Below are 27,359 nucleotides of genomic sequence, written 5' to 3' on the forward strand. Positions count from 1 at the left end.
TTTGTTTCGTTTTATCTGTTTTACATGTCTTTGTATAAACACGTAAAAATGCGGATTCACGATTTCAACTGGCTGAGAAAAGCTGCCTGTCTGTCTTGTCCCAACTCCCGAATTTCAACATTGAAGCAATGCTGCAAATGTCGGAGATATTGTCTAGATGCTTTTTACAGTGGAGATCAAATTTATACATTGCATGGCTGGGCAGATGAGACAGTGGATCTGTAAAAGTATTATTATTATTATTATTAGTAGTAGTAGTAGTAGTAATAGTTGTGGCCATGTGTATGTTGTCTAGTATATCATGGGCAGGATGGACTTTAATAACAATGGGAAATCCAAACCAACCGTTGAAGTGTGATAACACAGGGAGGCTACTATACAAATGTATGTGAAGTGACGATTCAGTTGTGAAGTCTTGCTTGTGGACTGATCAATTGGAAAATCTCTGAGATGTGTGGTGAATACTGTACGCATTGACTGAATGACGATTGAGATGGCAATACTATCAATATGGTTTCTGTCAATAACTGCTGAGATATGCTAGCATTAGTATGATTATTAATTACATACCAGTGAGGACATTTGTTTTGACCTTGGCCTGTTGTATGAAGTACAACCACTGAGCCAGTTCTCTTCCCATTGTGTGTGTGTGTGTGTGTGTGTGTGTGTGTGTGTGTGTGTGTGTGTGTACATGTGTCCCACATAGAAATAGAATGAATAGAGCAGGCTTGGAAGTTCTAACCCCGACAATTTTACTAGTAAACTCATGGGTACTGTACAGTACACTCGCAATGGCTGCCTGGTATTGTGATGCAATCATTTCCATGGTAATTTGGAATGTTCTATCTACCGATGGTGGATTGCCATGGTAATACAGAACGTTAATTCGAATCATAGATGCGGTAAAGAGGTCAATCGGACTCGACCAATACAATGGAATTGTCATGGAAATACGTGGGGGAATGGGCAGTGGGGGGAATGATCCCGAATCTCCTCCATGCCCCTCCAGTAAAATGTGCCCCCATTTAGACTATTGCTTTCTGAAAGTATTCAGACCCCTTGACTCTCAGCCTTATTCTAAAATGGATTCAATCAAAAATTCTCAGCAATCTACACACAATTACCCCATAACGATAAAGCGACAACCAGTTTAGACATTTTTGCAAACGTATTTAAACAATGTTTTTATAAACTTAATTACACAAGTATTCAGACCCTTCGCTATGAGGCTCGAAATTGATCTCAACTGCATCCTGTTTCCATTGATCATCCTTGAGATGTTTCTACAACTTGATTGGAGTCCACGTGTGGTAAATTCAATTGCTTGGACATGATTTGGAAAGGCACACACACACCTGTCTTAAGGCTAGGCAGAATACTGCCCCCTTTGGAGGAATTGTGTGCCCATAGTAAACTGAAAAAAAATCTGTCAAAAATTGCTAATATATGCATATAATAATTATTATTGGATAGAAAACACTCTAAAGCTTCTAAAACCGTTGGAATTATGTCTGTAAGTATAGCAGAACTCACAGGGCAGGCATTCTTCCAAACTAGTTTTGGGATCATGAAAGTTGGGGCAACTTTGACGTGATCGCCCCCACCCTTCCCAACCAGCTATGGATCTGGGGACACTTTCTATGTCTTCCACTAGATGTCCTCATTCGGTAGAGCGTTTAATCGTTCAAATCCCACGAGTTTTGGCCCTATGGGAGTGAATTGAGTGAGTGTCGCGAGAAAATACCTGTGCGTTAGGGATCGAATTGGTCCCATCCATTCCTTTGTTCCAGCACTCCGGAGGAGAACTAACAATGACCGGTTGAATTGAAAATTGAAATACGTTTAGAACATCCTAAAGCTTGATTCGGCACTTAGTTTGACCTGTTTAGTCGACATATAATATGTAATTTTGAAGTTTTGATGCGCAACTTTTCCGGACCAGAGGACATTTTGGGTGCATTTCAGCTGATATTGTTAGCTGATGCTAATACAAAGACACAAGACTTGAAACCAAATTATGTTTTGGGTAAGTATGAACCCTTCCAGTACATTCTGAACGAAGACCATCAAAGGTAAGGGAATATTTATGCTGAAATTGTGTGTTTCTGTTGACTCCAACATAGCGGAGAAATATTGCTTATGTCTGAGCGCCGTCTCAGAATATTGAATAGTGAGGTCAAAGTTTGGTCAAAGTTTATGATGTCTATTTACGTTATCTTGCGGCGCTACCTATATTTTCTGCTGACATTTTTCAGTATTTTCTGAACATGAATTCAATGTAAATGGACATTTATGGATATAAATGGCATATTATTGAAAAAAAAATGTACTGTGTAACATGTCCTATTACTGTCATCTGATGAAGATTTTCAAAAGGTTAGTGAATGATTTATTTTTTAATCCTGCTTTTATAATTTTATATTTTCTGGGACAAAATGGCTGCCTCTTGTCTTCGTTTCTAATATAAATATGTGGTGTGTTTTCGCCGTAAAACATTTAAAAAATCTGACATGCTGGGTAGATGAACAAGGTGTTTATCTTTCATTTGAGGTATTGGACTTGTTAATGTGTGGAGGTTAAATATTTCTAAGAATATTTTTGCGTTCCATGCGCCACGTTCCAGCTGGTCGTTCCCAAAAGGGAACCCTAACCCGTCATCAGGATAAGGTCCCACAGTTGACAGTGCATGTCAGAGCAAAAAAACATGCCATGAAGTCGAAGGAATTGTCCATAGAGCTCCGCGGATTGTGTCGAGGCACAGATCTGGGGAAAGGCCAAACTGAGCAATCGGGGAAGAAGGGCCTTGGTCAGGGAGGTAACAAAAATCCCGATGCTCACTCTGACAGAGCTCTAGAGTCCCTCTGTTGAGATGGGAGAACCTTCTAGAAGGACAACCATCTCTGCAGCACTCCACCAATCAGGCCTGAAGCCACTCCTTAGTAAAAGGCACATGACAGCCCAAGTTTTCCAAAAGGCACCTAAAGACAATCAGACCATGAGAAACAAGATTCTCTGGTCTGATGACACCAAGATCAACGCCAAGCGTCACGCCTGGAGGAAACCTGGCACCATCCCTGCAGTGAAGCATGGTGGTGACAACATCATGCTGTGGGGATGTTTTTCAGCGGCAGGGACTGGGAAACTAGTCAGGATCGAGGCAAAGATGAACGGAGCAAAGTACAGAGAGATCCTTGATAAAAACCTCCTCTGGAGCACTCAGGACCTCAGACTGGGGAGAAAGTTCCCCTTCCAACAGGACAATGATCCTAAGCCACAAGCCAAGACAACGCAGGAATGGCCTCGGGTCAAGTCTCAGAATGTCTTTGAGTGGCCCAGCCAGAGCCAGGACTTGAACCGGATCAAACATCTCTGGAGAGACTCATAACCATGTAGCATCATGAAAATAAAATAACAGTTAAAACCGTTTAAATAGGGCAACATTCAATTCAGGATTTGTATTTATTTTGTATTTTCATGTAGATAAACTTGACCTAATAGCAGGAGTGTTTACTAATGATTATTAGAAATTGTTTTGCCAACTTTGTCTCTCTATTCAACATCTCCTCCTCCTCCCAACTAATTATGCGCAAGGGCGTGCTATAGGCCACTGCCCTACAGTAAAAAAAAAATATATAGAGATTTTTTTTTTAAAGGCTTGCACATTTTCAGTGCTTGCTAGTAAAACAAATTGGACTTCTTTTAAAAAAGGTTGGATGTGTCTGACTATTCATTAATTATTCAGCAGCAGTCAACAAGGTTGTACAGACTCCGAGGCCTATAATGTGCTAATGTTTGTGTCAAATGGACAATGTGCCATTCCACTCCAATCTGGCATCATGGTATAATCTTCCTTTATAGCCCAGCTGCTTTTTGTTGTTGTTTTTTTTTTAACATGCATTCAAATTATACTAGGTCCTCTCAGTATTTGAAAAACCTTTCCAACACTCTCCGCCTCGATAATCCGAGTCGCTGATAAATGATTTATGGACATGTTGAGTGTGTTTGTTTCTATTTTAATGACTGTCAATTTCATCTTCATACTCGAGCAGAGCTGTCCCCTTCATACTTTCCTTGTCAATTCATTGTCTTACAGCCTTCTTTCAGAAAACCTAAAACCTAGGTTGTGTTTTTACAGGTTTTAAGGAAAGCTGAAATAGGGAGAATGAGGATGGAGATGAAAAGAGGAGAGGAGAGGGCAAAACAACACTGTTACCACTCTGCCTTGAAGGCTGTAGTTAGTCAGTGTGAGCCCTGAGTGAGAGAGGCAGCATGGAGACAGAGACCGTAAAAGCACAGGCACTGGCTAGCAGAGCAGCTGGCACAAGCCTCTCTTTATAGCTGCAGGCGAAGTGCGTGTGTGTGTGTGTGTGTGTGTGTGTGTGTTTGACACCGGTGACATGCTGAGAGGAACAGAGTCAGTGGGTTCGGCAGGGAGCAGATAATTAACAGAAAGGCATCCATTAAAATAATAATATGGGCTTTGAATCTCGTCGGTAGGCAGGGATCACATGGGTCAACGAGCCATTTACAGGCAGCATTAATGCCTTTTTAAAATGCCCGATGTCCTTTAATTGCCTTATAAAGTTATCCTTAGGCAGGGTTCTCTTTAAAATGCCTTTTACCTAGACTATATGAGAGTCATAGTGGCAGGGATGGAGTAATTACTAGTTTGGTAAGAGTGAATGAGATGTAAAGACCTGCTCAATGATCGTTCTTTGAGTAGTTACTTTCACCTGTACATCTCCAACTTTGGACCATATGAGCTCAACCTACCACTCCTCAATGTGTCTCAACCACATCCCCACTGTCCCCAGTCCCCGTGTACCCCTTCAACCCCAGCCATCTCTTGACACACGCTGTCCCTCCAAATAAGTGTCCCTCCAATTTACTGTCCCCTTAAACTGTATGTCCCTCCAACCCACTCAACCCACCAGTAGGCAAACCAATGTACTCCTCCACCAATGACTTCCCGCCTCCAACTCCCCACCCATGCCCCCTTATATCACCCCTTGCAGTTCCGCAGGTAGTCACTTACTATGTGCAGCTCCAGGTAGTCTCCCAGTCCCTCTGCGCTTTCCACCCTGACCAGCACGGCCTCCTTCAGCTGCGTGCTGAATCCCACCGCCAGCCGGTCTGCCCGTGTGCTCGGCCGGTCGTTGGGGGGCCAGGTGTATGTGATGAGGGCTCCTCCTCTCCCGAAGATGTAGGTTGTCCCAGCTGTGGACAGAAGAGGGCTAATGTGTCATATATGATGGATACTATTCCATAGACCTATATCATGTGGTGCAGTGGAAGGTCAAAGCCAAAGAACAAACTATCGAAAACAAAGCTTTGGTTTAAGGTAGGTGCTTGTCGTTGTCTGCTGTTGAGCCATAGCAGGTATGTCTTCCCTAATCTGGCACACACAAAGCAGTGCTTTCTGGGACAGAGCCTATTCTCTCACATCAAAATCATTCCGTTTCTACAGAGTAACGTGGCAAGTCCAATTCCCCTTTCTCCTGGTTGTATTCTTCTGGCGCTGACTAATTATCTCTGCATGGCAGTGGAGACAGAAGAGCAGGCGGAGAGAGGGAGGAGGAAGAGGAGGGATGGGCGAGGAAGAGGAGGGAGGGAAAGAAATTAGGAAAGGGGGTGGCGACGAGGTGTGAGACGCAATGGTTGGAAGTGATGAAGGCAGTGCGAGAACAGTTCGAGGCAGAGAGTTCATCTGTTCCACCACTACACCACTCTGTTCTGTTGTAGTGTTCCTGCTCAAAGGCATTAGGGCAGTTCAAGATGAGAGGAGATACATGGAAGGAAACTGCTCTAAAATGGCTGTCGGTAGGAAGGCAGCCATGTTGCAGAGAGATTGAGGAACAGAGGCTGTAACAGTATCAGCAGCTCCCCCGCTCAGGTGTGAGTCCCCCCCCCCCCTCTATTTGCTTCAGCATGAGGCACGTGATGCCTCGGCTCTCTGGGTCCCAGCCTTCCAATCTAATTTTCTTTTCTAAATAAACAAGATGCGTGACTGAAATACTATAACTAGCCCACAGCATGAAAAAAACGGCTTAGAGGAAGAAGATGCACAACAAAGGGTTTTGATTTCTCCCCTCCTCTATCTGGCAGGGAAGAATGCAGAGCATTGTGGGATAAATGTAAATGATGATGATGATGAGGATGAAGATGACAAAGAGTCATTAACCTTAACATTAAATCAACACTATGCAATCCATAGACAATTCCAGACGTCATTCCCAGAGCAAAGTTTTACAATCAATACCTCTCTTTCTCAATTTGTCAGGGTAGAATGCAGAGCATTGTCAATAAATCAATAGAAAGGATGATGGTGAGGATGAGGATGAGGATGATGATGATGATGATGATGATGATGATGATAACTGAAGACAGAAAATTCCCACCTCATATAAACTCAGCAAAAAAGAAACGTCCCTTTTTCTGGACCCTGTCTTTCAAAGATAATTTGTAAAAATCTAAATAACCTCAAAGATCTTCATTGTAAAGGGTTTAAACACTGTTTCCCATGCTTGTTCAATGAACCATGAACAATTAATGAACATGCACCTGTGGAACGGTCGTTAAGACACTAACAGCTTACAGACGGTAGATAATTAAGGTCACAGTTATGAAAACTTAGGACACTAAAGAGGCCTTTCTACTGACTCTGAAAAACACCAAAAGAAAGATGCCCAGGGTCCCTGCTCATCTGCGTGAATGTGCCTTAGGCGTGCTGCAAGGAGGCATGAGGACTGCAGATGTGGCCAGGGAAATAAATTGCAATGTCCGTACTGTGAGACGCCTAAGACAGCGCTACAGGAAGACAGGACGGACAGCTGATCGACCTCACAATGGCAGACCACATATAACAACACCTGCACAGGAACGGTACATCCGAACATCACACCTGCGGGACAGGTACAGGATGGCAACAACTGCCCGAGTTACACCAGGAACACACAATCCCTCCATCAGTGCTCAGATTGTCCGCCATAGGCTGAGAGAGGCTGGAATGAGGGCTTGTAGGCCTGTTGTAAGGCAGGCCCTCACCAGACATCACCAGCAACAACGTCGCCATGGGCGCAAACCCACCGTCTAGGGACCAGACAGGACTGACAAAAAGTGCTCTTCATTGATGAGACACGGTTTTGTCTCACCAGGGGTGATGGTCGGAATCACGTTTATCGTCGAAGGAATGTGCGTTACACCAAGGCCTGAACTCTGGAGCGGGATTGATTTGAGGGTGGAGGGTCCATCATGGTCTGGGGCAGTGTCACCGGACTGAGCTTGTTGTCATCTCAACGCTGTGCGTTACAGGGAAGACATCCTTCTCCCTCATGAGGTACCCTTCCTGCAGGTTCACCCTGCCACCAGCCATTCTGCTCGTTCTGTGAGTGATTTCCTGCAAGACAGGAATGTCAGTGTTCTGCCATGGCCAGGGAAGAGCCCGGATCTCAATCCCAATGAGCACGCCTGGGACCTGTTGGATCGAAAGGTGAAGGCTAGGGCCATTCCGCCCAGAAATGTCCGGGAACTTGCAGGTGCCTTGGTGGAAGAGTGGGGTAACATCTCACAGCAAGAACTGGCAAATCTGGTGCAGGCCATGAGGAGGAGATGCACTGCAGTATTTAATGCAGCTGGTGGCCACACCAGATACTGACTGTTATTTTTGATTTTGAATCCCCCTTTTTTCAGGGACACATTATTCAATTTTTGTTAGTCACGTGTCTGTGGAACTTGTTCAGTTTATGTCTCAGTTGTTGAATCTTGTTATGTTCATACAAATATTTACACATGTTAAGTTGGCTGAAAATGAACGCAGTTGACAGTGAGAGGACGTTTCTTTTTTTTCTGAGCTCATATTTAGAATATCTGCATCTCAGTTTACTCATATCGCAGTAAACCAACACTGCATACTCTATTAGCAATTTAATTCCAGATGTCATGCCCAGAGCAAAGAGATGAACATCTCTTCAATTCAACACCTCCCACCGTAATAGCACAAACTCAAAAGCTGCAAAGTACCTTTTGCCAAATAATCTTCAAATAAACTTTATTTCCACTCCCCCCTCTAAGTGTATGATTTTTTTTCAGTTTATTTTCTTTAGTCCTTGTCCTGTGTGGCGGCAGGCCGGCTGTCTGCAGAAGTGGTGGCCACCTGCTGTTATGGCGACCCTGCAGCAGCCCACTAAGCGAAGAGACAAAGAGGTGACGAGGCATCTAATGAGGTAGTCTGGCAGGTTCTCCCTGACTGAGCCCACGTCTTAGTGTTTCAGAGACACCCAACACCTGCTCCAGGTCTGCTCGACCATTGGTGCAGAGACAATGCATGCAGAGCCATGCTAACCACCAAAAACCTCTCCCTTTTCTACACACCAGGGATGGGGTAAGAAAGAGGTGTAGACGTGAGACATGGAGGGAGAGGGAAGGGGTAGAAGAGGGAACGCGAGAGGAAATTATCGCAAAGGAGTGGGAGAGGGGAAGCAGGAGAGAGAGAGAGAACAATATTAAAAGAGAGAGATAGGAAAGGAGAGAGAGAGAGAGAACAATAATATGAGAGAGATAGGAAAGGAGAGAGAGAGAGAACAATAATACGAGAGAGATAGGAAAGGAGAGAGAGAGAGAGAGAACAATAATACGAGAGAGATAGGAAAGGAGAGAGAGAGAAAATTATAATACGAGAGAGATAGGAAAGGAGAGAGAGAGAGAGAGAACAATAATACGAGAGAGATAGGAGAGAGAGAGAGGGAGAACAGTAATACGAGAGAGATAGGAAAGGAGAGAGAGAGAGAGAACAATAATACGAGAGAGATAGGAGAGGAGAGAGAGAGAGAGAACAATAATACGAGAGAGATAGGAAAGGAGAGAGAGAGAGAACACTAATACGAGAGAGATAGGAAAGGAGAGAGAGAGAGAGAACAATAATACGAGAGAGATAGGAAAGGAGAGAGAGAGAGAGAACAATAATACGAGAGAGATAGGAAAGGAGAGAGAGAGAACAATAATAGGAGAGAGATAGGAAAGGAGAGAGAGAGAACAATAATACGAGAGAGATAGGAAAGGAGAGAGAGAGAGAAAATTAAAATACGAGAGAGATAGGAAAGGAGAGAGAGAGAGAGAGAGAGAGAGAGAACAATAATACGAGAGAGATAGGAGAGAGAGAGAGAGAACAGTAATATGAGAGAGATAGGAAAGGAGAGAGAGAGAGAGAACAATAATACGAGAGAGATAGGAGAGGAGAGAGAGAGAGAGAACAATAATACGAGAGAGATAGGAAAGGAGAGAGAGAGAGAACACTAATACGAGAGAGATAGGAAAGGAGAGAGAGAGAGAACAATAATACGAGAGAGATAGGAAAGGAGAGAGAGAGAGAACAATAATACGAGAGAGATAGGAAAGGAGAGAGAGAGAACAATAATAGGAGAGAGATAGGAAAGGAGAGAGAGATAACAATAATACGAGAGAGATAGGAAACGAGAGAGAGAGAGAGAACAATAATACGAGAGAGATAGGAAAGGAGAGAGAGAGAGAGAACAATAATACAAGAGAGAGAACAATAATACGAGAGAGATAGGAAAGGAGAGAGAGAGAACACTAATACGAGAGAGATAGGAAAGGAGAGAGAGAGAGAACACTAATACGAGAGAGATAGGAAAGGAGAGAGAGAGAGAGAGAGAGAGAGAGAACAATAATACGAGAGAGATAGGAAAGGAGAGAGAGAGAACAATAATACGAGAGAGATAGGAAAGGAGAGAGAGAGAACAATAATACGAGAGAGATAGGAAAGGAGAGAGAGAGAACAATAATAGGAGAGAGATAGGAAAGGAGAGAGAGAACAATAATACAAGAGAGATAGGAAAGGAGAGAGAGAGAGAACAATAATACGAGAGAGATAGGAAAGGAGAGAGAGAGAGAACAATAATAGGAGAGAGATAGGAAAGGAGAGAGAGAGAGAGCAATAATACGAGAGAGATAGGAAAGGAGAGAGAGAGAGAGAGAACAATAATACGAGAGAGATAGGAGAGGAGAGAGAGAGAGAGAACAATAATACGAGAGAGATAGGAGAGGAGAGAGAGAGAGAGAACAATAATACGAGAGAGATAGGAAAGGAGAGAGAGAGAGAGAACAATAATACGATAGAGATAGGAGAGGAGAGAGAGAGAGAGAACAATAATACGAGAGAGATAGGAAAGGAGAGAGAGAGAGAGAGAACAATAATACGAGAGAGATAGGAGAGGAGAGAGAGAGAGAGAGAACAATAATACGAGAGAGATAGGAAAGGAGAGAGAGAGAGAACAATAATAGGAGAGAGATAGGAAAGGATAGAGAGAGAGAACAATAATAGGAGAGAGATAGGAAAGGAGAGAGAGAGAGAACAATAATAGGACAGAGATAGGAGAGGAGAGAGAGAGAGAGAACAATAATACGAGAGAGATAGGAAAGGAGAGAGAGAGAGAGAGAACAATAATACGATAGAGATAGGAGAGGAGAGAGAGAGAGAGAACAATAATACGAGAGAGATAGGAAAGGAGAGAGAGAGAGAGAACAATAATACGAGAGAGATAGGAGAGGAGAGAGAGAGAGAGAACAATAATACGAGAGAGATAGGAAAGGAGAGAGAGAGAGAACAATAATAGGAGAGAGATAGGAAAGGATAGAGAGAGAGAACAATAATAGGAGAGAGATAGGAAAGGAGAGAGAGAGAGAACAATAATAGGACAGAGATAGGAGAGGAGAGAGAGAGAGAAACTAAGTATTTCCATCCACAGTTTTTATGTGAGTACAGTCATACCGTATACAAATCACGACAGCTGGGATGGAAACGGTTTGTTTCAGTACAATTTTATAAATGGCGACAGATATTTTGATTGTTCGAGATAGTGGGATGTTTTTGTGTCTGTGAAAATGAATTTTGCGAGAAATGGTAGTTGGAACGCCTTTAAGCGCAAATATTGACATAACAACCATCATAATGAAGTTGGAGTCACTAGGTGATATGGTGTGTGGTCCTCCCACTACGACTCGGGAAACCATTCAGCTTATTAGGCTACAGATGAAATAAGTTACGACGCATGTCACAGAGTGGTGGAAGTGCAAGTTGATCTCGATGCTCCTTTCCAATACATTTCGAGGGTCTTATTCTGGTGACAGCCATGAGGATTGTTGCTTGCCTGTCGTTTGACAAATACAAATACTATCCATAATAATCGTATCATGTAGACTACCCTACCCGCACTGTATCTGTGAGCTGTTGGCTGATGCTCAGGTGCCAAGACCAGAGTAGACACATTTGCTATTCAACGCGACAGTTTTTGTTTTACAAAACCATCTGTAGAGGTGAAAAAACTTTTATTCGGTATATGAAAACTTAAGTGAAAAGGTACATTTTGTGTGCAACTACGTCATCTCTCACTGATTTTTGTTATCCACAACAAGTCAGTTTGGTGGAAACACACCACTGGTGGGAAAACGCGCATTATTTCTTCATGCAAATTTTTTTATATTTGCATGAAAATCTGGCGCCAATTAGACGGAAAGCTAGCTGCCGAGAGAGATAAAAGGAGATGGAGACAGTCCGGGAGAGAGGCTGAGCTATCAGCATAACTCCCTAAGTCTCCACACTGCCCATGTGATACTTAAGACTGGAGTTAAAACTAAATGAATAAGGCCTTGGGAGACTTCCCTCGGCAAACAAAACTCGGGGTAGACTATGGATTTTCCACTGACCTTGACCGGCCTGCCTCTAATCAAGCAATCTGTTCTCTCTGTTTCACTGGAACAACAATAATGATGGAAACACACCGTGGCACTTATGTTTATTTTGCAGACTGAAAAAAAAAAGAGCTAAATATTGAATGCGTTTGTCCAATTAGCTCGAGTTGGGATCGATGTCTGCCAATCAATGCTCTCTACCTGGAACAGAGAGGCATGAGGATAGATCAAACATCTCAGGATGCCCGTTGATTATTATTTCCATTTTCGGGGCCAGTTTGGTCATTTGGATTGGAAGAAAAATAACATTTTATTTTTGGTCGTGGCCGGTGGAAAAATAATCAGAAAGCGCCCCCCCGAATCAAACGTGTAATGGAAAAGCAGATTGATTTTAATTTTCCCTATACAGGGCAGGTGGAGTGTGTCGTGTGTGTGGTGAGGTTTGTTCTATTGGACACTCTCTGTGAATAGCCATTGGTGTGGGCTAAAGCAAAGCATTCTGGGACACTTTTCCCCCACAACAGGTATAAAATAAACAGGTCATCACAGACACACAGCAAGACGGCAAGACCGCACTAGATGTCTTTCATCCCCGACAGACCAACGTCTACTGCATTCAGCCCATATACATGATGTATAACACTGTGGCTTATGTCAAAAGACTTCATTAATTTTAATGTTCTATGTAATTGTGTGATTCAGCCTTTCTGATGACTCACAGTGACGAAGGACAAGTTAATCCCGTAACTGGAACAACAACAACACTGTTTCTATATTTAACAGTGGCTAGACAGAAAAAGCAAGAAAGTGTCTCTTCAGACTCAGTCCTCAAACCCTCTCTGTTGCTGTTTCTGTTCATAAATGAACCAAGTGAGTTGTTGGTGTAGTTAGTCCGTGTGACAAAGGGAGTTACACTGCTATGCTGATACCTTTTGAGAGCAGACAGAAACATTGGAAAAGATTGTGAAACTTCTCTTCAGAACCAATGGTTGACTGGATACATTGCAGAAAGGACATTGTCCAACGCAAACTCTGTTGATCTCAACGTGAACAGATACAACAGAAACACACGAGCACACACGCAGTACCAGTCAAATGTTTGGACACACCTACTCATTCAAGGGTTTTTCTTTATTTGTACTATTTTCTACATTGTATAATAATAGTGAAGACATCAAAACTATGAAATAACACATATGGAATCATGAAGTAACCCCCCAAAAAGTATTAAAACAAATCCGAATCTAATTTATATTTGAGATGCTTCAAAGTAGCACCCTTTTGCCTTGATGACAGCTTTGCACACTCTTGGCATTCTCTCAACCAGCTTCACCTGGAATACTTTTTCAACAGTCTTGAAGGAGTTCACACATATGCTGAGCACTTATTGGCTGCTTTTCCTTCATTCTGTGGTCCAACTCATCCCAAACCATCTCAAATGGGTTGAGCTCGGGTGATTGTGGAGGCTAGGTCATCTGATGCAACACTCCATCACTCTCCTTCTTGGTAAAATAGCCTTTACACGACCTAGAGGTGTGTTGTCCTGTTGAAAAACAAATGATAGTCCCACTAAGCGCAAATCAGATGGGATGGTGTATCACTGCAAAATGCTGTGGTAGTCATGCTGGTTAAGTGTGTCTTGAATTCTAAATAAATCACCAACAGTGTCACTAGCAAAGCACCATCCCACCTCCTCCTCCATGCTTCACAGTGGATCCACAAATGCAGAGATCATCCAGCCCCTACTCTGTGTCTCACAAAGACACGGCGGTTGGAACCAAAAATCTACAATTTGGATTTTCCACCGGTCTAATGTCCATTGCTCGTGTTTCTTGGCCCAAGCAAGTCTCTTCTTCTTATTGGTGTCCTTTAGTAGTGGTTTCTTTGCAGCAATTCGACCATGAAGGCCTGATTCACGCAGTGTCCTCTGAACAGTTGATGTTGAGATGTGTCTGTTACTTGAACTCTGTGAAGCATTTATTTGTGCTGCAATTTCTGAGGCTGGTAACTCTAATGAACTTATCCTCTGCAGTAGAGGTAACTCTCTTCCTTTCCTGTGGCGGTCCTCATGAGAGACAGTTTCATCGTAGCGCTTGAGGATTTTTGCGACTGCACAAAGTTCTTGAAATGTTCCGTATTGAATGACCTTCATGTCTTGCCATAATATGATGGACTTGGTCTTTTGCCAAATAGGGCTATCTTCAGTATACCACCCCTACCTTGTCACAACACAACTGATTAGCTCAAATGCATTAAGAAGGAAAGAAATTCCACAGATGAACTTTTAACAAGGCACACATGTTAATTGAAATGCATTCCAGGTGACTACCTCTAGAATCTGGTTGAGAAAATGCCAAGAGTGTGCAAAGCTGTTATCAAGGCAAAGAGAGAGTATAAAGAGAGTTTGAAGAGTATAAAATATATTTCGATTTGTTTAACACTTTTTGGGTTACTACATGATTCCATATGTGTTATTTCATAGTTGTGATGTCTTCACTATTATTCTACAATGTAGAAAAGAGTAAGAATAAAGAAAAACCCTTGAATGAGTTAGGTGTGTCCAAACTTTTGACTGGTACTGTGTGTGCTCACACACACTCACTCACATACACGCACACACACCTTTGGCAGTTTGACAATCTACTCCAGCGACTGCCACTGATGCAGGGTTGATTGTGTCAGATAGCTATTTCTCTGTAGGCCCATAAAAAAAATGTAACGTCTGCGGGTAAGAGATTGGCCCATATTATCTAGCGTGAAAATAGTCTGAGGAAGCCTGGCCTTTTACTCTGATGGGGTGGGACAGAGTGTGTGTGGAATACTGTGTGTGTGTGTGTGTGTGTGTGTGTGTGTGTGTGTGTGTGTGTGTGTGTGTGTGTGTGTGTGTGTGTGTGTGTGTGTGTGTGTGTGTGTGTGTGTGTGTGTGTGTGTGTAGTTCTCAAGCCCAATTTGATTGCATTGCAGAATTAACTTTCTGGTCCACCCCTATGGTGGCCACACTGCTCTTTAGATTCTGCTCTAAAGAGCAGTTTGACGCAACACTGGCCATGACGACCAATGGAACTGAGAGAAAATAACACCTGTATCGCAATGGTATGGAGGCACAGGAGTGCTCCATTGATTCTACAAACAAGTTTTGGGCTACAAGAATTCACTAGCTTGGGTTTTTGGCAAACTGCTCGAGACCCTGCTCTTCCACTGTGTCACAAAATGGAGAGAATGGGATAAAGGGATGTACGGGAGGACCAGCAAAGGAGGGATGGAAAGGAGGGAGGTCAGAGACAAACAGTTTTACATGCAGATAAGGGGAACTTCTCTCTGAGGGTTGATAGGTAGGACGCTGATAGGTAGCCCGGATACGTTACGAGGACTGCTTATCGATTATGCCAAAAAATGCACTTCTGCCCGATGACACGTGCGATAGCTCTGGGGGCGTCTCTGGAATGCCACATCGAGAGTGATAATGGGCCGACTCAAAGATGTAATCACCGACAGTCACACGCGCCCTCCCGAATCAAACCACACACACACACACACCCACACAACCCCACCCTCCCACTACACAGCTGCAGGAACATTCTTGCCGGGCTCCTAATAACCTGCCAATCAAAGATTCCGGGGCAAACAGAGGTTCAGCCCTTGGACTCTCCCAGCCTAATTATTCCTCACATTCACAGGCTACAGCGCACCACACATTCACAGCGAATGATAGATTTTTGGGGGGGAAAATAACAAGAAAAGTGATATTAGCCAGGTTTCACCTCTGATTATGTCAATGGCGGGAACAGACAGCATCTTACGGGCAGAGGTAGGAAAAGGGTTCCTTCTACATGTGGCTCATTGGACGAACCAGAGTCAACGAGACACAGGGAAGAGTTAAAGCGAGACACCAACATCTCCAGCACGGTGCCATCATTATTATGCAAGACTCTGGAAAGGTCAGGATTCTTTGTTCTTCCCTATATCTGAGAAGATACACCCCTGTGGTGGTTGCCTCGGCGATTTGTGCTCTTCTTGTTAGCGCACCGCGGGGCAAATTAGCATTAACATCATACTAATTACCCTCCGGTGTAAGAAAACAAACAAGGGCTAATGACTTGCACCTGTCGCTCCATCTCTCCATTGGTGACCTTATGAAAAAAGCGTCTCACCTCGTTGGAACCAGCCTTTTGAAAATTTGAGGAGCGTAAAGTTCACAATGCACAACAACACATCCATCACTCTATTATGGGAAAACTCACATTAAAAGGGTATTGTGATGGAGAAAAGTAGGAAAATGGACTTGTCTTGTACTGTGGCCTAAATAACAAGTACTCAGCCATACGGAAGAAAGCTAGCTCCTAGTGTCTATTTTGCAAATCATATTCAATTTTACAGAGACTCTTGGCTCTCCCAGTAGCTTATAAAAGCGTATAGCTCATTGATTTCATAAATGAAATTAGCCTTAAACATCTAGGAACCCAAAGGTTGTGTGTTCGAATCACAGACAACTTCAGCACTTTTGCTAATTAGCAACTTTGCAACTACTTACTACTTGTATCTACTATGTAACTGTTAGCTAATCCAACCCCTAACCCTAACCCCTAGCCAAAATAACATTAGTCACCGAGCCACCTAGCTAAGGTTAGAAATAACAAATTGGAATTTGCAACATTCAGAAACATACAGCAAATTCAAAACATACTGTATCATACGAATTGAAATTCGTAATATATAGTGTCTTCGGAAAGTATTCAGACCCCTTGACCTTTTCGACATTTTGTTACAGCATCATTCTAAAATGGATTAAATAAAAACAATTCCTCAAATCTTCACATAATACCCTATAATGACAATGTGAAAATAGGTTTTTCGAAATGTTTGCAAATGTATATAAACACAAAACCTTATTTACATAAGTTTCAAACCCTATGAGACTCCAAATTGAGCTCAGTGGCATCCTGTTTACATTGATCATCCTTGAGATGTTTCTACAACTTGTTTGGAGTCCACCTGTGGTAAATTCAATTGATTGGACATGATTTGGAATGGCACACCCCTATATATAAGGTCCCATAGTTGACAGTGCATGTTAGAGAAAAAACCAAGCCATGAGGTTTGACGGAATTGTCCATAGAGCTCCGAGACAGGGTTGTGTCGAGGCACAGATCTGGGCATTGAAGGTCACCAAGAACACAGTGGAAGAACTTTGGAACCACCAAGACTCTTCCCAGAGCTGGCCGTCTGGCCAAACTGAGCAATCGGGGGGAGAAGGCCCTTGGTCGGGGAGGTGACCAATAACCTGATGGTCACTCTGAGAGAGATCTAGAGTTCAACTGTGGAGAAGGGAGAACCTTCCAGAAGGACAACCATCTCTGCACACTACACCAATCAGGCCTTCATGGTAGAGTGGCCAGAGGGAAGTCACTCCTCAGTAAAAGGCACATGACAGCCCGTTGGAGTTTGTCAAAAGACACCTAAAGACTCTCAGACCATGAGAAACAAGATTCTCTGGTCTGATGAAACCAAGATTGAACTATTTGGCCAGAATGCCAAGCGTCACATCTGGAGGAAACCTGGCACCATCCCTATGGTGAAGCATGGTGGCGGCAGGATAATGCAGTGAGAATATTTTTCAGCAGCAGGGACTGGGAGACTAGTCAGGATCAAGGCAAACATGAAAGGAGCAAAGTACAGAGAGATCATTGATGAAAACCTGCTCCAGAGCTCTCAGGACCTCAGACTGGGGCAAAGTCTCAATGGAACAAGTCTCAATGTACCTGAGTGGCCCAGCCAGAGCCCGGACTTAAACCTGATTGAATATCTCTGGAGAGACCTGAAAATAACTGTGCAAGCAACGTTCCCCATCCAATCTGCAGAGAAGAATGGGAGAAACTCCCCAAATACAGGTGTGCCAAGCCTCTAGCATCATACCCAAGAAGACTCAAGGCTGTAATCACTGCAAACGGCAGTCCAACATAGTCCTGAGTTAAGGGTCTGAATACTTACGGTTGAAGTCGGAAGTTTACACACACCTTAGCCAAAGACATTTAAACTCAGTTTTTCACAATTACTGACATTTGATATTAGTAAAAATTCCCTGTCTTAGGTCAGTTAGGATCACCACAAATGTTCTATGGGACTGAGGTCAGGGCTTTGTGATGGCCACTCCAATACTTTGACTTTGTTGTCCTTTAAGCCATTTTGCCTGTAAACAAAAAAAAAGGCTGTAACCTAACAAAATGTAGAAAACAAATCAAGGGGTCTGAATACTTCCCCGAAGGCACTGAATCATACGACATGGATGATGGACAACCACAAAAGAATACATACCATCCACAAAACGTAGCAAATCATACTACGTGTACTATTAATGGTGGCTGGGATGGAGGGTGGAATGGTCCAAGCCAGTGCTAATGACCTTCAGTCTGAGACAAGGTTACAGGATGTTATGGATGGAGAGGGAGTGGACGGAGTGAGGTGGGCGAGTAGATGAAGAAGAGAGAGAAAGAGAGAGAGAGAGCGAGAGAGAGAGAGAGAGAGAGAGATAGAGAGATGAGAGAGAGAGAGAGAGAGAGAGAGGTGTGTGTGCTTTTCATTCCTCTGTACTATATATTCTACAGACTGCAGGGCGTCCCACTTCAAAGGCGTTTGGGGATGAAGAGTGAAGAGATGAAAGGAAGACTGACGGACGGATGCTCTGTGTGTGTGTGTGCGTGTGCGTGTGCGTGTGTGTGTGTGTGTGTGTGTTCGTGACTGCGTTTGTGTGTTTGAGTGAGTGTGTTGGGTCTGACACATGAACAAGACGAGCTTTCATGCGTGGGTCAATCAACATGGGGTTTGGGCTTCTGCACAGCTGTTCTAGATGAAAGCTGTTTGCCGTTGCTGAAGCCTCCATGAAAAAATGCCCTGTGAGTGGAAACAATTTCTGGCCATAGGAAATGCATTTTGCATCCCATTACTAAATATGGCTGGTGAATGACTTTTCACTCACCCACACGGTACGGTAAGGAGATCCTGAGGTTCAGGTTGACCCGAGTGACCTCATCGACTGTGGTCACAGAGGGGTTAAAAACACCTAGATACCTTTAGTGTGGAGACTATTGAAATAAGTTTGGACAGGGGGGTTAGGTTAGGCAACCAAAGACCACATAGGGCAGTGGTCAGCCATCTGAAATGTCATCGCCTGGAGCCTCCACGCCTGTCAAAGGAGGATATTTCGTAACAGCGAGGCCTGCCAAAGGCAGAGGAGCCGAAGATAGGAAGTCAAAACGACTGTCTGTCCAACGGACGGACCCCTTCAATGAAAAACGAATTGAGCAAAAACAATAATGGGACGAGATAAAGCCCGAACAAAGGAGCGCAAAGGGGAACAGGGAAGGAGATTCACTGTGGCGTGTCTTGAACCAGAACATTTAGCTGGAAGCATCCCTCTCTCCTTCTCTCAAATCTCTCCTTCCATTAAACCTAGTAGTGATTGGTTCAGGTAGCCTACTGGTTCAGGTAGCCTACTGGTTAGAACGTTGAGTCAGTAGCCGAAAGGTTGCTGGATGGAATCCCCGAGCTGACAAGGTACAAATCTGTTGTTCTATTCCCCAGTAGGCCGTCATTGTAAATAAAAATTTGTTGTTAATTAACTGACTTGCCTAATTAAATAAAGGTTAAATAAAAAATAAAACAGCCCTGTAGCTTTCCTCAATTCAATCTTCTCTCATCCCCCCGTCTCTCTTTTTCCCCCTTACTCTCTCTCCCTTTCTCGCTCTCTTTCCCCATTCTCCCACCTCTCTCGCTTCCTCCCTTTCCCTCTTTCTTTCCCTCCCTCCCTCACTCTCTCTGCCAGTGGTACATAGCAGGCTGCTGTTACACAGCCCCTCCGTTTGTTGGCCGGCTCTGCCAGTGTGGACCAGCCAGCCAGGCTGAACTACAGTAAATAAGGCATATGAACAGAGAGGGAGAAGCAATAAACAAACACATAAACAAGCAGAAAAAACTAATACTGGAGGAGGGCTGGATGGTTGGGTTGTCATTAGTTACCACAGCCACAAAGTCGGCGCAGTGTTTCTAAAGGGCATCTCCCGGTTGCAACGTTACGCAACAGGATGAAGACGACTGATTCCTAGGCATTCTGGATGGCTTCTCCTCGGGCTATGTATGTGCAAGCTGAAGGTCTATCCTGATGTACAGTGAGATGAGAGAGGCCTGTAATTTTCATCATAGGTACACTTCAACTATGACAGACAAAATGAGAAAAAAAATCCAGAAAATCACATTCTAGGATTTTTTATGAATTTATTTGCAAATTATGGTGGAAAATAAGTATTTGGTCAATAACAAAAGTTTATCTCAATACTTTGTTATATACCCTTTGTTGGCAATGACAGAGGTCAAACGTTTTCTGTAAGTCTTGACAAGGTTTTCACACACTGTTGCTGGTATTTTGGCCCATTCCTCCATGCAGATCTCCTCTAGAGCAGTGATGTTTTGGGGCTGTTGCTGGGCAACACGGACTTTCAACTCCCTCCAAAGATTTTCTATGGGGTTGAGATCTGGAGACTGGCTAGGCCACTCCAAGACCTTGAAATGCTTCTTACGAAGCCACTCTTTCGTTGCCCGGGCGGTGTGTTTGGCATCATTGTCATGCTGAAAGACCCAGCCATGTTTCATCTTCAATGCCCTTGCTGATGGAAGGAGGTTTTCACTGAAAATCTCACGATACATGGCCCCATTCATTCTTTCCTTTACACGAATCAGTCGTCCTGGTCCCTTTGCGGAAAAACAGTCCCAAAGCATGATGTTTCCACCCCCATGCTTCACAGTAGGTATGGTGTTCTTTGGATGCAACTCAGCATTCTTTGTCCTCCAAACACGACGAGTTGAGTTTTTACCAAAAAGTTCTCATTTGGTTTCATCTGACCATATGACATTCTCCCAATCTTCTTCTGGATCATCCAAATGCTCTCTAGCAAACTTCAGACGGGCCTGGACATGTACTGGCTTAAGCAGGGGGACACGTCTGGCACTGCAGGATTTGAGTCCCTGGCGGCTTAGTGTGTTACCGATGGTAGGCTTTGTTACTTTGGTCCCAGCTCTCTGCAGGTCATTCACTAGGTCCCCCTGTGTGGTTCTGGGATTTATGCTCACCGTTCTTGTGATCATTTTGACCCCACGGGGTGAGATCTTGCGTGGAGCCCCAGATCGAGGGAGATTATCAGTGGTCTTGTATGTCTTCCATTTCCTAATAATTGCTCCCACAGTTGATTTCTTCAAACCAAGCTGCTTACCTATTGCAGATTCAGTCTTCCCAGCCTGGTGCAGGTCTACAATTTTGTTTCTGGTGTCCTTTGACAGCTCTTTGGTCTTGGCCATAGTGGAGTTTGGATTGTGACTGTTTGAAGTTGTGGACAGGTGTCTTTTATACTGATAACAAGTTCAAACAGGTGCCATTAATACAGGTAACAAGTGGAGGACAGAGGAACCTCTTGAAGAAGAAGTTACAGGTCTGTGAGAGACAGAAATCTTGCTTGTTTGTAGGTGACTAAATACTTATTTTCCACCATAATTTGCAAATAAATTCATAAAAAATCCTACAATGTGATTTTCTGGATTTTTTTTCTTCATTTTGTCTGTCATAGTTGAAGTGTACCTATGATGAACATTACAGGCCTCTCATCTTTTTAAGTGGGAGAACTTGCACAATTGACTAAATACTTTTTTGCCCCACTGTATGAATCTGTAATTCTACACACATGGTGCTGGGCAATTATTCCTTCCAAAGCTGTCTATAGGGGTTGATAGAATTGACTGCAGCTTTCCCGCTCTGTGGAAACGTACACAAAACCAAAGCATAAAGAGATGTGCCAGTCAGCTAAAAGGGCATCAGGCAGCTATTCATCTGGCGCCTCAGACTCATTTGCTGTCTATGGCCGCCAGTGGAAACACAGCTTATCTACGTGTCAGCCAATTTGGGACTGCCGAAGGCAGGGCAAAAGGGTTGAGAAGCAGGATATATAGAAATCACATATGCCACATTGAGCTCACTGACTGGAATAGGAAGACAGATTGTTGTGTGTTTGGTGGTGGTGGGCGGGTGGGTGGGGGCCGGAGAAGGAACCTTTTTCTACTGCAGCAGGGACAGAAACCCCCATAGGCAGCCATTGTTTTACTAAAGTAGTGCTTGCCGAATCATTCTTGGCGTGTCAGCTGAGATCTCCATACATTATATGTCCATATGTTTGTGCTGTGGTTATGTTGTTGACTGTTTGTAAATGTTCAGGTCCCATCTCTCATATGTAATTTGTCCTCTGCACTTGGAAATAGCTGGAGGGGACTATCAGTCAAAAACAATGGCCATATAAAAAGGATTTTGATAGATTCCTGTTTAAGAGAGTCAAACAGTGGCGCACAAAATGTACTGTAGCTCCAGGCCAGTTCAGAAGCTATACAGCATATTTGTAAACTACTTAGGAACCATTGATGTGATGGATAACAAATATATTATGGATTTCTCAAAGCTCAAGCGATTTCCTACTAAGGAGAAACTTTGCAAATACCAAAACACAAAAACACTGTGAAGAATTGCATTTGAAACATCCAATTTTGTTTAACTGTGTCCTTTATGTCCATGTATTACTAAATACACATAAAGTCTTGTCCCATTAACGTATAATATTGTGACATGAACATAGAAAAGGAAAGTAAACACCTTTTCAGCCTGGTAATAAAACTGAAAAAAGAAGCTCCCAAAAAACTAAAAAAAACAGTACTTTGACTTAATGACACGAGTCAGGCACGCTAGTATACACGCAGCACACAGACATCTTGTGAGATAGAATAACTAGCCTCCAATAAACAAAAACAAATTTCCTCGGCACGTAGCCCCGTGTACGCTCTGCGGCTAATTCCTCTCATTAGCGAGCCAACGAGGGCGGCGTGACGCACATTTCATCCTGCATTTGAGTCGACAACATCTCCGAAACAGCCTCTACCGGAGCCACGCGACCGTGAGAAACTATGTTTGCCTGAAAACCACGTTTTCCCTCCAAAACAGAACTGCCTTTATCATTGTAATTATGTCCAGTGTAACAGATGTTTGAAGGACTGTATTAGATTGGTTTCGAGAATGTCATAGATGAGGACCATAAAGGCCTTGATGTCTCTCCACTCTCCATATTTGCCTTGAAAATGTTTCTTTCAAGTATGTTTTGTTACTTTTGGTGCAACAACACCTTTCTGTTGTCTGTACTTACAGTTGAAGTCAGAAGTTGACACACACCTTAGCCTAATACATTTAAACTCAAATTCTGACATTTTATCCTAGTAAATATTCCCTGTCTTAGCTCAGTAAGGATCACCACTTTTTTTAAGAATGTGAAATGTCTGAATAATAATAGAGAGAATGATTTATTTCAGCTTTTATTTCTTTCATCACATTCCCAGTGGGTCAGAAGTTTATCTACACTCAATTGGTATTTGGTAGGATTGCCTTTAAACTGTTTCACTTGGGTCAAACATTTTGGGTAGCCTTCCACAAGCTTCCCACAATAAGTTGGGTGAATTTTGTCCCATTCCTCCTGACAGAGCTGGTGTAACCGAGTCAGGATTGAAAGGCCTCCTTGCTCGCACACGTTTTCCAGTTCTGCCCACACATTTTCTATGGGATTGAGGTCAGGGCTTTGTGATGGCCACTCCAATACCTTGACTTTGTTGTCCTTAAGCCATTTTGCCACAACATTGGAAGTATGCTTGGGGTCAATGTCCAATTGGAAGACCCATTTGCAACCAAGCTTTAACTTCCTGACTGATGTCTTGAAATGTTGCTTCAATATATCCACATAATATTCCTCCTCATGATGCCATCTATTTTGTGAAGGGCACCAGTCCCTCCTGCAGCAAAGCACCCCTACAACATGATGCTGCCACCCCCGTGATTCACGGTTGCGATGGTGTTCTTCGGCTTCCCCTTTTTCCTTCAAACATAACGATGGTCATTATGGCCAAACAGTTATATTTTTGTTTCATCAGACCAGAGGACATTTCTCCAAAAAGTACAATCTTGGTTCCCATGTGCAGTTGCAAAACGTAGGCTGGCTTTTTTTATGGCGGTTTTGGAGCAGTGGCTTCTTCCTTGCTGAGCGGCCTTTCAGGTTATGTCGACATAGGACTCGTTTTACTGTGGATATAGATACTTTTGTACCCGTTTTCTCCAGCATCTTCACAAGTTCCTTGGCTGTTGTTCTGTGATTGATTTGCACTTTTCGCACCAAATTAAGTTCATCTCTCGGAGGCAGAACGCGTCTTCTTCCTGATCGGTATGACGGCTGCGTGGTCCCATGGTGTTTATACTTGCGTACTATTGTTTGTACAGATAAACATGGTACCTTCAGGCGTTTGGAAATTGCTCCAAAGGATGAACCAGACTTGTGGCGGTCTACAATGCCTTTTTCTGGGGTCTTAGCTGATTTCTTTTGATTTCCCATGTCAAGCAAAGAGGCACTGAGTTTGAAGGTAGGCCTTGAAATACATCCACAGGCACACCTCCAATTGATTCAAATGATGTCAATTAGCCTATCAGAAGCTTCTAAAGCCATGTCATCATTTTCTGGAATTTTCCAAGCTGTTTAAAGGCACAGTCACCTTAGTGTATGTAAACTTCTGACCCACTGAATTGTGATACAAGAATTGTTGGAAAAATTACTTGTGTCATGCACAAAGTAGATGTCCTAACCGACTAGCCAAAACTATAGTTTGTTAACAAGAAATTTGTGGAGTGGTTGAAAAACAAGTTTTAATGACTCCAACCTAAGTGGATGTAAACCTCCGACTTCAACTGTAGCTAGAACATTCTTCAGCAAATCTTGACACTTATTGGAATTCGGTTCGCAGTGGAAAAAAAGATGAACACAGAATGTTTCATGTACAACAAGATATCCTATTAAATTTCTACAAATGATTACGTACCGTCACTTTGAACACACATGTGCTACAGAGATACCCCTGAAAACACAGCACAAGTTTTACACTACACTACTGACAAGTCCAATAAAACGATATGTCCTCTAAAAAGGGGGGCTTTGCATGACTTTATTTCGCCTAAGATCCTAAAATCCTAAGACGATCATTCCAAATGGAGCTGATTCCATACAGAGACCCCCTCCTCCTTTCTCTTCCTTCCTTCCTTCCTCCATCCCCTGTCTCATTCTCTCTCTCGGGCAGATAAAAAAAAGAGGTTTCACGGATGCCATGAGACATTAACTTCTTCCCACATGAGGCGGCATAGGATGTCGTGGTTCCCCCATCTCCTGCTCTTTTTTGCTCTCTCACTCTCCCTCTCTCTCTGTCTCTCTCTGTCTCCCTCTCTCTCACTCTCCCTCTCTCTCTGTCTCTCTCTCTGTCTCTTTCTGTCTCTGTCTCTCTCTGTCCCTTTCTCTGCGTCTCTGTCTTACTCCCAATTAAATTCAATTCAAAGGGCTTTGTTGACCTGAGAAACGTGTGTTTACATTGCCAAAGACAGTGAAATAGATAAGCAAAAGTGAAATAAACTATCAAAAATACACCATCCAAAGTGTAAGGTTCAGTAAACAATACATTCACAAGTTTCAAAGGAATAGCCACAATGTCAAATGTTATATTATGGCTATCTACAGTGTTATAATGATGTGCAAATAGTTAAAGTACAAAAGGGAAAATAAATAAACATAAATATGGGTTGTATTTACAATGGTGTTTGTTGTTCACGGTTTGCCCTTTTCTTGTGGCAACAGGTCACAAATCTTGCTGCTGTGATGGCACAAAGTGGAATTTCAGCCAATAGATATTGGCTTATTATTGGCCTGCTATTTTCCTGGCAGAAAAGTGAAGCAATGGTGCTTTTCTCACAAGTGAGATGAAATGTCTTGTGGACTGTGTCATCAGAAAAGGTGTGGGTGTATGTGTGTGTGTGTAAGAGCAAGAGAGATAGCTTCCCAACCTGATAGTGCAAGGGCAGGCCAGCCATCAGTCAAAAGCCCCACTCTGACAATGCATATAGCTAGAACCTTCTATTGGCTTGTCAAACAGTGATCCTGATTTGGTCAAAACATGGCGTCTATCTCAGCTGTATGTTGTATAGACTTTAGCATGGGGCAGGAGGGAGGGAGCAAAGCGTTGTCAGCTATGACAGAGGCATGTTTAAGATGACTGCAGAGCAGTGGAGGCTTCTCAGAGGAGGAAGGGGAGGAAGATCCTACTCAGTGAATTTCAGAAGAATAACAATAGTGAAACATTAAAGTTATTCGTTTTAGATAAAACTATACTACTATAAATACTGTATATTCATGTCACCAAAGAACCGATAAAAACACTGTTTAGCAATGGAGGTCTATAGTAGCCTCAACAGCTACTACAGACAGAGTGCATAGTGTGGTTGGAGGACAGCTATTTTCCATCCGCCTCTGGGTACATTGACTTCAATACAAAAGGCTCTTGGTTCTCACCCCCTCCCATAGACTTACACAGTCATTATGATGACTTCTGGAGGATGTCCTCCAACCTATCAGAGCTCTTGCAGCATCAACTGACATGTTGTCCATCCAATGACAGGATCAACGAATGAATCTAGTACTGAAAGCTAGAGCTAGCTAGCACTGCAATGCATAATGTGGTGAGTAGTTGACTCAAAGAGAGAGAAAGTCAATAGTTGAACAGTTTTGAACAAATTCATTTTTTCAAAAATTAAGGAGATGCAGCATAGAGGGAACTATATTTAGTTGTATTTTTTTCACTTTCACTTAGCTAGCTAAGGCAGCTAATTTAGCCTACTCAACAACCTGACTCAATCAGAGAGGCTAGCTGGCTAAGGCTATCCAACACTCCAACTCTTGCGAGTCAAGGTAAGCGTTCGGTTGAATTAATTGATTGCCACCATCTGCTGGTGTAAATGCTAAACTGCTTGCTATACACTGTAATACGTGAATGTGCACATGGATTAGATTGTGGGTTTACTAATGTGTTAGTTCTATTATCTATGCTGACTATGACATTAGCTAATATGGTGAGAACGATGTAGGCTGTGTGTAGCGGTTATGGTATGAAGGTGTGGCTTGGAGAGGTTTTTTCACCTGGTCACAGACAGCTGTTGTGTTGTGCACTGAAGTCCACAAGCGAAGGGAAAATGTGAGAGGAGGAGAGAGAGTCTAGATGTGTTTGATGCTGTTTGTCTGGCTGCTATGAAAGTGAACTGTGTGTGCTGGTGATCAGATTTATTCCGCTGATTCTGTTACAAAACGTTTCTTAAACGGAAGCAATTGGAACGAAACGGGTATGTACCTACCTGGAATTGTCCAATAGAAACGGATAGTACGATACCAGTATCGCAATATTTTTTCCCCAAGTGAACGATAAAAACACGAAGCAGAACAAACTATTTCGTCCTTTAAAAACTTTATGTGTATGAAATGTTGAGTGCTTTAGCTTGGAAAAGAAATACACGTGACTCTGGATGACAACAACAAGGATGTATGTTTCCAACACTAGGGCTGTTTTTCTAAAGAAGTTAAATCCTCTTTGTGTTTTATTACCTTGCCCAGATACTAATGAGTATTGCGATACCCACCATCGTCCTGGCCCTAATGATTACAACCTAGATCAGCTAGATGCAGGCAAGAGTGTGCAAGGTGGTATTTAATGTGTCGCTGCCT

General features: G+C 43.1%; 1 protein-coding gene across 13 annotated transcripts in view; it reads right to left on the reverse strand.

Annotated features, from left to right (window-relative positions):
* Positions 1-27,359, reverse strand: part of nrxn2b (neurexin 2b) — a 1,005,166-nt gene that overhangs the window by 207,500 nt on the left and 770,307 nt on the right. For all 13 annotated transcript variants that reach the window (XM_090183934.1, XM_036987703.2, XM_036987702.2 and 10 more), the window contains one exon: positions 5,036-5,217. In XM_090183934.1, coding sequence (XP_090040060.1) covers positions 5,036-5,217 — 182 coding nt within the window. The remainder of the gene's footprint in view (positions 1-5,035; positions 5,218-27,359) is intronic.

The sequence above is a fragment of the Oncorhynchus mykiss genome, chromosome 9 (assembly GCF_057628025.1).
Source record: "Oncorhynchus mykiss isolate SJ-2025 chromosome 9, ASM5762802v1, whole genome shotgun sequence".
Classification (NCBI taxonomy): Eukaryota; Metazoa; Chordata; class Actinopteri; order Salmoniformes; family Salmonidae; genus Oncorhynchus; species Oncorhynchus mykiss.